This window comes from Engraulis encrasicolus, chromosome 23 (genome assembly GCF_034702125.1).
Source record: "Engraulis encrasicolus isolate BLACKSEA-1 chromosome 23, IST_EnEncr_1.0, whole genome shotgun sequence".
Classification (NCBI taxonomy): Eukaryota; Metazoa; Chordata; class Actinopteri; order Clupeiformes; family Engraulidae; genus Engraulis; species Engraulis encrasicolus.
In genome coordinates this window covers 37273706-37286163 of record NC_085879.1, presented here as the reverse complement: position 1 = coordinate 37286163, position 12458 = coordinate 37273706, and the positions used below count along the sequence as shown (strand labels likewise).

At 45.5% G+C, this 12458-nt stretch overlaps 1 protein-coding gene across 1 annotated transcript in view; it reads right to left on the bottom strand.

Annotated features, from left to right (window-relative positions):
- Window positions 1-6759: 6759 nt before the first annotated feature.
- Window positions 6760-12458, bottom strand: part of smyd5 (SMYD family member 5) — a 30215-nt gene continuing 24516 nt past the window's right edge. The window contains exons 12-13 of the mRNA XM_063189474.1: window positions 12330-12400; window positions 6760-7062 (exon numbers count right to left, since the gene is read on the bottom strand). Of these exons, the coding sequence (XP_063045544.1) occupies window positions 6933-7062; window positions 12330-12400 (201 nt within the window). The 3' untranslated portion in view covers window positions 6760-6932. The remainder of the gene's footprint in view (window positions 7063-12329; window positions 12401-12458) is intronic.

The window sequence follows — 12458 nt, the reverse complement described above, 5'->3', positions numbered from 1 at the left end:
CACACACACACACACACACACACACACACACACACACACACACACACACACACACACACACACACACACACACACTCTCTCTCTCTCTCTCTTACTGATTCTTCTTACGACAGATTTCATGCAGCACACTGGACTTTCAATCTACCTCACCAGTTGCTACCAAACACACACAGCACCACAATTCTATTGCACATTCCATGCACAACTGCACACGCTCATCTTACCTCTTACCTACCTCAACAAGCTGCCAAGACTACCTCACCAAGACAAGTGAAGTTACCTCACCAGTGTTCCTTCTGGCGTGAAGCCTGTGTGTCTATACATGAACCTTATGCCTCTCCATGTCGATGTATTACGAATGTCAGTGTGGTCTGCTGTACTTTGCTAATTGTGTGTGTGTGTGTGTGTGTGTGTGTGTGTATGCAGGGCCGCTGACAGCTTTGCCTGGGCCCGGGACAAAGACATCTGTAAGGCCCCCTACCCAATTCATACACTGTAATGAGGATCCAATTCTGGGCCCCCTCTCTCCCTGGGCCCGGGACAAGTGACCTCTTTGCCTCCCCCCCGTCAGCTTCCCTGTGTGTATGTTATGTTATGTGTGTATTGTGACTTAAGTCTTTCAACTGAAGAACTCTGTATATTGTTCTTTTCTTTTAATGTAATTAAACTGAAAATGTAGATGTGCTCATTCTGTATCCAATTCAGAAAACGATTCATTACTCAAACACAATACAACTGAGGATAAGTTTTGTGGTTTGAAAGAGCACTCCAAATGAGTGTTATGGATACTAAAACCACTCCATTATTCTGCTGTTGCCATGGTGACTATAAGAGCCTTCATCGGAAAAAGACCACTTAAAAAAACATCAGGCAATATCACACTTGTCCACTTACCAGGTTTCTCCGAACATGTTGTTTCAGTGCTGTATTTGATGTGTTTGCTGGCAATGTAGTACTTCAAAATAACATAAATATCTAAGCAATTTCAAGTCCTACGTAATCCCTCAGGCAGATCTTATCAGATAGTCTAATGGATATTTTTCATTAAGTCTACATCTTCCAGATGGCCACAGCCCATTGTGTGAAAGCTGGCATGACCACCATAGACTTCTCCACGTTGTTTTTTTTTCGTGCATGAGATACTGCTTTAAGTTTAGTTCTCATGTAGGCTACAATCCAACGACCACACGCAATCACCGCAGTCAGGGCCGGTTCTAGCCAATCTGGAGCCCTAGGCCAGTGTTTCCCAACCAGGGGTACGTGTACCACTAGGGGTACGCGAGCACACTGCAGGGGGTACTTGAAAAATGTTTACTACAATAACAAATGCAGGAGCAGTCACATTAGGACAGAGAAAGTGATATAGAACGGTAATTAGGGGGTACTCATGGCACAACTTAGAGGCTTAGGGGGTACGCGAGACAAAAAAGGTTGGGAAACATTGCCCTAGGCAAACACCACCTGTCCTTTTCGTTCATTTTCAAATCGGCATCTACTGTATTATAGCCTACACAGTGTTGTACATACAGTACATCTAATCGAGCACAGCCGATCCCTGCCCGCAGTGGTCCTCCTTGTTGTTGCATCAATTTTGACAGTCTCTAATTTGTCAGGGCTGTACAGGTATACACACAGTCTCAGGTGTGTAACCATGTCACTGGCTACGTTTACATGACGTTTTTCATTACAAATTAATAATTCCGAATTAAATAATTGTGTCGAGTTTACTTTGATCTTTCATTTAATTCTGAATTGTGAGGTGTTTACATGACGTTTTCAAAGCGGTAATAAGCTTCATTCAGAATTAAAGCGAGTTAATTATGAATTAAATGTCTCATGTAAACGTAGCGATTGACAGGAGCTGAAAAAGAGCCAAAGTAAAATGATTTCACAGTGACACTAATTGCATGGCAACGGTTTCACGTTAATATTTTGATAACAATGGAAATCTGCTGCATAGATATCCACAAAACATGAATTCAACTAGTAAATATTTCATGCTTTAGATTTCCTCATGCATATGCGCCAGAAAATTTGTTTTCTGTGATTTGCGTAGTATTGTCATGCGTCATTTGAAGCGCAGAGTCTGCCTTAATTTTTCAAGATGTTGATTGCATTATCGCGGTCACCACATGACTTCGCAATGGGCATAATTTGCCTTTCTCTCTCTCTCTCTCTATTCCCACCCGATCTCATTTTGAAATGTAAATTGCATATCTGTGGACCCGGGGTTTTGGCTGGAATAAAGGATCCTTTTTCAAGCCCTCTCTGTGGCCGTAATCGTCTTCCATTTGCCTTTGTCCTCCCCTCATAACCCAGTCGCCCCCTCCACACACACATACGCACGCACTCTCTCTCTCTCTCCGAGTCTGCCTCCCTCCTCTTCTCTTCTCTTGTTTCTATCTTCAAATGCGTATCTACATCAGGCCTCTTTTTTCCCTCCTGGGCCATGACCTTTGACCCCGTCTGATCTCTGTCTTGTAGAAGGGGGCCAGTGTTGTGTGGCCAAGCCCCCTAACACGGTTGCCAGATCAGACTGATTTCCAGCCTAAAAAAATCCTCAAAACCCGCCTGGGAATACTAAACCCCAACTAATTTTAACTAAATTCTATTGATTTCTAAGGCCAGAAATGGCCAGAAAAACTCGCCTAAATGTCCTTTATGCCCCTTTTTACCCGCAGATGGCCATCCTCAGCAGCCCAATTGGGTGGGAAACCGTCCATTCTGGCAACACTGCTCCCTAACCTCACCCCCCACCCCCCACGGTGGCCACAGTGGGCCTTTCTGATTGAACATTTCAACAGGGATGGGTGGGGGTGGGTAAGCCAAATAGGTCAGTTGTCCCGGGCCTAAGGAGAGAGGGGCCCCCAAAATTGGGAGTTGTATATTGAGTTCTGGGCCCTTTCAGAAGACCGTGTCCTCGGCCAGCTGGCCAAAAGCTGGCTGTCAGCAGCGCTACACACAAACGCGCAAACACACACACACACACACACCACAGTGGGTCTTTCTGATGGAACATTCCGGAGCTGCCTGCTCTCCTGCCGAGGTCTTGGCAAGGGCACACAGACAAACACGGAACATGGCCGGACCGTTTCTCCCCCCCCCACTTCTTCTTCTTTTCCTTTTCGATATCTCGAATCCCGAGGTTGATCTCCTTGCCAGGATGCTGCGCTCTCCTCCATCTCCTTCCTTCCCAGGTGGAGGCCTGTTCTGTAACTTCGCAGAAAAAATAACAACACATTCCCTTTTCATTCCTGCCAGGAAAGAGTCATCTAAGCTCACATCTTCTTCGAGGAGGAGGAGGAGGAAAGGTGGAGGGGGAAAAAAATGTAGCCTACATCAGAAGGGAGCACCCAAAAAACCCCCAAAAAAACCACCTATTCAGCTAAATCAATACAGAATAACAAATGTAAGTGTTCATTTAAAACAAAAAATGGCATGAAAAATACTTTCATAGCCCAAAAATGCTTCTAAGTCTTCTAAGATTTCTGCCTTGATAAAAGAGCTGAGCTGATAAAAGAGTTTCCGAGACAAAGCCAAAGACAGCAGGTAAGAGTACAAAGGAACAAAACATCTTCAAAAACGTACAATCTTGAGTGGAGGACGTGCTGTCGAGAGCAATTAGACCAGAAGAGGCTGTCCATCCTTGAGAGCACTGTATGGAGAAGTGATTATATAAAATGAGGGCTTGTTGTCAGGCATATGCTCGGATACGTGATGACTCCGACCACGGCTGACGTGTTTCAGCAGGCAAAGACGACGATCATCCTTCCTCCTGGTCAACATTACAGTATGTTATTGGACATAATTCACTTGAGAGAGAGAGAGAGAGAGAGAGAGAGAGAGAGAGAGAGAGAGAGAGAGAGAGACAGAGAGAGAGAGAGAGAGAGAGAGAGAGAGAGAGAGAGAGAGAGAGAGAGAGAGAGAGAGAGAGACAGAGAAAGAGAGAAAGAGAGAAAGAGAAGAAGAAGGAGGAGTAATAACATTTGCTAGTCTATGAAAACAGACAGGTCAGAGACAGCCACAGCCAGGAAAATGAGATGAGATCTTTCTTTAATGCGGCATCAGGACATTGACAAGACACCCAGGGGATGATCAGTGCACAAATCCACACAAACCACAAGCAAAGAAAAACTCTCCATGTGTGCGTTCCAACATGTGACCTTGCGTCCTCCACTTGTGCTTGTGGCCTCGTACCAGGAAGTAATACGTCGTGATGACATCACTGACAACAGCATTATATTTCAATATCTCGCAAAAGCTCAACTGTAAAGTCATTTTCTCATTTTCAAACAGGATGGTAAATGAAGAATAGTCCCCCAAAAAATGTTTTGGCTAGGCTGACAGCTGGGAAACTTAATTGTTTTCTCCACGGAGGTGGGGCATCAGCAAAACGTGACGCCAAAAGGCCAAGTGGAGGACGCAAGGTCGCATATTGGAATGCATACCATGTCTCCTCTTCAGAGGAAGAGTCCCAGAGTCTGTCAGCCCCACTGCCTACCACCTTACTTGGGGCTGCCCACTCCATGCGTCTCGCCTAGATCTCTCCTGTGGCTGCATCAAATGAAGGCTGCCACCATCAGTTCCAACCACCGGTGTCAACAGTCAAAGTCAAAGTAAATGTATGGTGTAAGTACAACACTAGCACATGATATTAACATAGCTGTTATACCAGTTATTCCACTGTACCTGATCATAAGACAAGTACACAGGTGTACTAGTTACTCGCATAAGTTACCCATGTTGGAAGGATAACTGTGTTCTTTTCTTCTTTTTTAAATTTTACTTTTAATTTTGAACATCTCTATTTCCAACTGCCAACCACCCTGCCTAGTCTACCCTCCCCATCACACCATCTCCTGCTCGCCTGCCAGTGAACATCGCCGTTCAGTACAGGGACCACAGCACTTGATTCATGTCCGCCTGGCAGAGATTTTTTTTCTCCTGTGTGTGTGTGTGTGTGCGTGCGTGTGACTACGTTTACATGACGTTTTTAGTTCCGAATGAATAATTCCGAAATAAATGTGTTCACATGATGTTTTCAAAGCGGAATTAAGCTTTACTCAGAAGTAAAGTGAGTCAATTCTGAATTGAACGTCTCATGTAAACGCAGCCAGTGTGTGTGTGTGTATGTGTGTGTGTGTGTGTAACAATTCAGTCAACTCGTCATGGGGCAGTTCTGCAGCTCTTGTAACACAGGCTGAGGCTCTTTTGCTTTAGTACTTTAGTAGGTGCAGGCTTCAACCGACCCGACCATAATCAATTCACTCATTCACATGACTGGCACGAATGAACAAACACTGATGTCAGTGATGTGCGGTTTACAGCACTGTGTGATGGTGACATCGAACAGACAAAAAAACCCTGATGTATATGGATAACTATCGCTACATCATATGTGTTTCTACTGTTTACAAAAATTAGTAAGTGGCTAGTTCGATGCTTCAACAATGAAAAACGTAGTTAGTGGCCTCAAACACTAGATCGTGAGTGTGCACTGTGCATGAGTGTCAGGTTAGGTATAGGGGCTGGCGGATGAAGTGAAAACAATTAAGTGTAGTAGAGCAACAATCTGCTGTACCGAACCAACTGCACTGCAATTACGGTTGCCTGCCAGTGGCGAGTCCATTGATTATTTAAAGGGAAAAAAGCACAACAAAGAGTGCAATCTGACTGCTGATGCATAGATGTGTCTCAAACTGGCTTGTCGAGAGAGAGAGAGAGAGAGAGAGAGAGAGAGAGGGAAAAAGAGAGAGCAAGAGAGAGAGAGCACAAGAGAGAGAGAGGGGGGGAGCGAGAGAGAGAGCGCACAAGAGAGAGAGAGAGAGTGCGCACAAGAGAGAGAGAGAGAGAGAGAGCACAAGAGAGAATGCGCACGAGAGAGAGAGAGAGAGAGAGAGAGAGAGAGAGAGAGAGAGAGAAAGAGAAAGAGAGAGAAGAGAGAGAGAGAGAGAGAGAGAGAGAGAGAGAGAGAGAGAGAGAGAGAGAGAGAGAGAGAGAGAGAGAGCGTACAAAATTGCGAGATTGTAAATGGTGTTGCTGAGAGCATATTTACGCTGGCTGTCAAGAAGGCAAGACACCCACTGCAAACCACTGGCAAACTAATGCTCACAGAGAATAAGGACCAAAGTCTTCCTCAAACTACATACCATATGACAAAAAGAGTGCATTTTACAGCACCTCTTTCCTCTCCACTCATTTTTTTTATGACAAAGCGAAAGAGACATCAGTATTTGGTACTTGTTCCTGAAACAGCATAAATGTGAAACCGTTTTGTGTAACGTGTGCAGCAGAGCTGTAGCAGACATCAACTTCTTTTTTTTTTCTTATTCGGTGCAAATTGACAGCTTCTGAAACCTGACATTCATAAAAATCAGGTAATGTGACAAGACACTGTGAGACACTGACAGTTCCACATCTTTTCATATCTATTAATAATAACGAGGGCTGGCGCCGCGCTCTTTTTCTGTCATCTGTTCATCTTCTTCTTCCACCTCCTCCTCCTCCGCCTCCTTCTGTCTTTCCGTCCGCCTTTTGCCATGTGCCCACGTGAGAGTCTCTTTCAACAGGGGCCATCGGTGGTGGTGTGAGGTGCGTGTTATCTCGTATGTGTGTGTATCCGTGTGTGTGTGTGAGAGTGTCCGTGTGTGTGTGTGTGTGTGTGTGTGTGTGTGTGTGTGTGTGTGTGAGAGTGTCCGTGTGTGTCTATGAATGTGAGTGTGAGTGTCCGTGTGTGTGTGCATGTGTGTGTGTGAGAGAGAAAGTTGAGAGTGTGAGGGTTCATCCGTGTGTATTTTTGGGGTCGAGAGGCGTATTGGTCTTTTCAATTTGCCCATGTGAGGGCTGGTACCAGGAACCGTGATGTCTACGTGTCTGTGTCAGTGTGTATATATTAGGGGGGATAGTGGTGGTGTTGGTGAGGTCTCGACAGGTCAAACGTCCGTCATCTCGTCCTCTGTATCACCCTCGGGCTCCCCCTCCTCCTCCTCGTCCGAGGTTACGTCCGGCTCGTCCGCCTGCGACACGCACTTGGCACACGCACAGACGAACAAGTAGTTCTCCCTGGAAAAGAGAGGAGAGATAGACAGAGATATTGGTTGGCCGAATTGCGAAAGTTCAGAGCTGACGAACAAGACGTTTTCATTGAAAGAAAAACAAGATGGACAAATAAATCCATTGGCCAACAAAAATAAATGATGGCAAGTAGTTCTCCCGGAACCCATTCTAGCCTGGAGACACACATATACGCTGCATTCAGGCTTGTGAGATTTGTGAGTTTTTTCATTAAAATCAAATGTGGGTATGTAAGAGCTGAATGAACACATTTTAATCCAAAATGGGGGCCCTAGCTTTTAAATGCAACCTATGTCATGTTTGTATGTGCTTCGGGGGCTGAGATATTTAGTATTTAATAGGCAGAGGGCACCCTTTCCCAAAAAGGGCTTAGGATAAAATGGGTTAAAATAGAGGAAAGATATAGTCCAAAAAATGTGTTGGTCAATATTTTGCCTTTTGGGATTGTATATTTGCATACTTGTCAGAGGTGCACACAAACGAGTAGTTCTGCCTGAAAAGAGGGGAATAGTGCAGCAATGACACCTATTTCCAATAAAGCCAAGAGCAACTTCAGATCAACATATTATTTAGTTTATCCTGTATCGAGGATGGCAGGGCTATTAAGCATTTCCCCCATTAACTGCAGGCTTCATTAGACAGAGGCGAAAGTATTAAATGTTCTTAAAATCGATGGCTTAATTGGCAAGAAAATAACACCCAGCATCTTTGACCATCGTAGAACAGTGACCCATAAAATGCAGAACATCGACCATGAAATAATTTTTAAAAAAAATGTTGGTGGGACAGATCGGCCATGACGTTACCATGACTTTCAAAAATCAGTATCACATCAGTATCACCAAATATCCCAAAACCCATAATGAAGTTCATTCAGGATCCCCAAAAAAAGAGTGTCTTTGAACACCCATCAGTCGAATCACACACACACAAAAAAAACCATATCACTTTGGCTATGAAAAAAACCCATACTGTTACAGATCTATAAGCTGTTAATGGATGTGTCACCCTCGAATTTCATTCTCATTTTTAACATTTATTATTAAAGAAAAAAAAAACCCTAATAAACATTCGAGTTAAAAGAATAGACAAAAACCCTTATCGTTAGTCTTGCCTGAAAGACAGCGGACACTTTTCACCCAGCAACCCGCAGTCACAGCCGCACAGCGGAGCATTACAATGAACAAGAAGAGGAGCAGGAAAGAGGAGGAAGATGAGGAAGAGGAGGAAGAAGAGGAAGCCGCAGCATTGCGCAGCGCTGAGGCACTCGCTTGTTGGGCCAGTGAAAGACGGAATAGTTCACTAGACTGAGATCTGAGTTATGACTGCTAACCGCTAGTCCACCCCGACTACGACAGACACATTGACGCGCAAGAAGAGTTCTCACACACATGCATGCAGACACAGACCAACGAGTTCTCACATACACACTCTCCGGTGCCCGCACGCATACACACACACTGCCGTCCAAATGAATTCACAAATGTACACAGAGAAACATGCGTGCAAATTGAAATACACGTACACAAACACACACACACATATATATAGTGCCTTCAAAAACAAACATGTACAATCAGACTCAGAACACAATGAGACACAAATAGGTTACACGCACACACACTCAGACTCACTGAGTACCAACAGAGTGCAGACACAAACTACTACACTGTACAACAAACACACAGTTGTACAAAGAGTGCACACACACATACTGTAGAGGCACAGTAATACACAAATTACACACACACACACACACACACACACACACACACACACACACACACACACACACACACACACACACACACACACACACACACACACACTCATTACAGTGCATTTGTATTGGACGGCGATGAGGAAGACTAATTTGTTGCATGGAAGGCTCGCCACGCACCAGTTGGCCCCCTTTGACTTACAGTGTAACAAAACCTTTCAAGGTGAACTACCACCTCCTACCATCACGCAAACACACACACACACACACACGCAAACACAGACACACCCACACACACACAAACACAGACACACACACACGCAAACACAGACACACCCACACACACACAAACACAGACACACCCACACACAAACACACTCCCCCTTAGTCACAAGCGCGAGCGAGCACGCACACATGCACGCACGCGCACAAACGCACATCCAAACAAAAAATCAAACGTAGGTACGCACACACACAACCGCCCTTAGTCACAAACACACGTTAGCTCTCTCTCTCTCTCGCTCTCTCTCTCTCTCTCTATCTCACACACACGCATGCACTGCACGCGCACGCACGCACGCACACGCACACACACACAAGTCAGGGGTGCAAGTCATACGTGCCACATATCAGCGTGCAGCCCTGGTTCAGGTTTCCCAGGGTGTGAATCAGCTTCCGCCCCCTCTGGCAGGTAAGTAATCAATGGGGAAGAGAGGAGCGGCACGGCAAGGTGTGTGTGTGTGTATGTGTGTGTGTGTGTGTGTGTGTGTGTGTGTGTGTGTGTATGTGTGTGTATGTGTGTGTATGTGTGTGTATGTGTGTGTGTGTGTGTGTGTGTGTGTGTGTGTGTGTGTGTGTGTGTGTGTGTATCTGTGTGTGTGTGTGCGCGTGTGTGTATGCTGCCCTCCCCAGTGCCAGATGCGTTTTGCACAAGATGGAGGCCTATTGAACCACCCCCATCCACTCAGATACACACAAACCACAAGCTCCATGACCCCCCCCCCCACACACACACACACCTTCGCACCACCCCCATCCACTCAGATACACACAAACACACTCCCTCTTTCACACTACACCCACACCCACACTCAGCCACATCCCCCTCCACCAACCCCACCTTCGCACTACACCCTCCACCCACTTACTTACTAACTCGCACGCACACACGTGCAAACGCACACACGCACACACACACACGCTCACACACGCGCACACACGCGCACACGCACACACACACACACACACACGCTCACACACGCGCACACACGCGCACACGCACACATGCGCACACGCGCACACACACACACAGTCCGCCCAGCTGGCCTGACTCACCGCCACATTTACTAGTCATGTTGGAGGCCGCTGGAGGGAAACTGTTTCTTTGTTTTGTTTGGCCTTTTATATCCTATTGTGTGCAAAGACTACAGCCATACTCATACCCAATCAAACACTCACTATATTTCACCCAAACGGCACCCAAATTTGGGCGTCAAGAAGCGATTTCAGTGACTCGAGCGACACTTAGTAGTTGGACTTACGCCAGGCATGGGCAACTTTCTTGATAAAGAGGGCCAATACTTTTAATCGCCACCATCAGACGGCCACATGACCACGCACTTCAACTACTGTACATTTTTTTTTAACATTTTTATACCTGAATCTTTATTAAACCATGGCATTTTAACATGATGTCCCTGATAAACAGCAAACGAGACAAAATGCTACGTTTTAAAGAGAGAGCAAAATACGGCAATGCTGGCACACTATTAAATTGGGTTTATACCACGGCAGTCTGGAATCTCCCATTGTGACGCACTAAATTGGGTGTTGATTAACTGTCTATAGATGCACACCTGAAGTAGTCCCACTATTAGGTCACTTTTCTGACCGCATAACTCCAGTGTATCAATGCGCCAAGGCACGCGCGTTCATAAATTACACACAAAAAAGTTGCAAGCATTACGCGCTGAATGTCGCATCGCGCGTCTGGAAACACCAGCAATGTATAGTGAATCTGGAGCAAATCTTAGTAGGCCTAATCAAATTTCAAACATGTTTATTTCTCCCAACTGACCATCACTCTGTCAACTTTGTGATAGAGAGAGAGAGAGAGAGAGAGAGAGAGAGAGAGAGAGAGAGAGAGAGAGAGAGAGAGAGAGAGAGAGAGAGAGAGAGAGAGATTCCCTGCGCAAAGTAAGGGACGCCCGTTTCACGTGGGCGTTTCTTCCCCACGAGAGATGTTTCCTGGGGTTGTAGCGTTTATCAGTTGAGAGAGTAGCGTAACTTGTGAAAAGTATGGGATATTTTCGGATCAATAACTATGGGAACGCAGTGGAAAATAAATCAAAGGGAGTTTCCTATGGGAGGAGAGCAGATTGACGAGGTGCCTGTTTTGATGAAGTTAATGGCGAGGCGAGGCATTTAGAATGTCGCCAAGATGCGCGGGGTATTTTTTTAATCCATTGAGATCTGTACATTTGTAGGAATCATGCCAACTGTAGCATAATCTAGTGGGCAAGTCAGACGCGCCCATATATCGGATGGGTAGAACATTGAGGCGACTGACTTGACAACCAAATGTGATAGAATTAACGACTGGCTCTTGACTTGACAACCGAATGCGATAGAACTATCAACGGTGTCTTGGCCATAGCAACCTTCAATTTAGAATTAGCAACGGCAGTTCGCCAGAAAGTTATGAAAAGAAGCTTCTTGTGGCGGAAGGAAGTAGTTCAACAGAAAGCCTTTGTTTTAGCCATTAAACCATCTAAATAATTCCTCAAATAAATTTTAGACAGTGTGGCAACCGTGGTATAAGCGGGATAATTGCCTTCACGGTGTGCGTATAACAGGAGAAATAATGCACACCGAGGTGTAACGGCCACCCTAGGTGTGCATTATTTTTCCTGTTATACGCATACCGTGTCGTCAATTATCCCTTATTTAGTGAGTGAGTCTAGGGGCCATACTGAGTGAGGAGAAGGTGGTGCCTCACAAGGAGGGCGTGGCCTGACTAGGTGTATGTATTTAGTGTAATGTGGAGAGCTCAGAGGACCAAGGACCGGTGCAGGTGTAGTGTGTGGGGTGTGGTAAGGACCAAGGACCGGTGCAGGTGTCGTGTGTGGGGTGTGGTAAGGACCACATCTCTTGCACATCTCTTGCAGCCTTCAAGAAACAACTAAAGACCTTCCTCTTTCGAGAGTATCTACTAGACTAATGCTTGAGCTGGCCTTGCCCCAGGGCAGACTCCTGACATGATGTTTAGTTTAGTTTGTGTGTGTGTGTGTGTGTGTACTCGTTATTTACTCTATATATTTAAAAAAAAAAAAAAACTAACCCCTCTTTGCAACTGCACTTGTTGTTCTGTATATCTTCTGTGCACTTTGTATTTGCTTGTGATGTTGGCTTGATTATGTCCTCTTTTGAAAGTCGCTTTGGTTATAAAGCGTCTGCCAAATGCAATGTAATGTAATGTAATGGACCAAGGACCGGTGCAGGTGCAGGTGTCGGTGTGCAGGTGTAGGTGTCTCACCTCAGTGTCTTGTGGCGGCTATGGCGACTGCGGTCCCTCTGGCAACAGTCCAGGTAGCTGATGCAGATCTCCTAGAGAGGAAACACAAGGAGAAGGGGCTTACAATACAATACTAAAATAGAGAGAGGG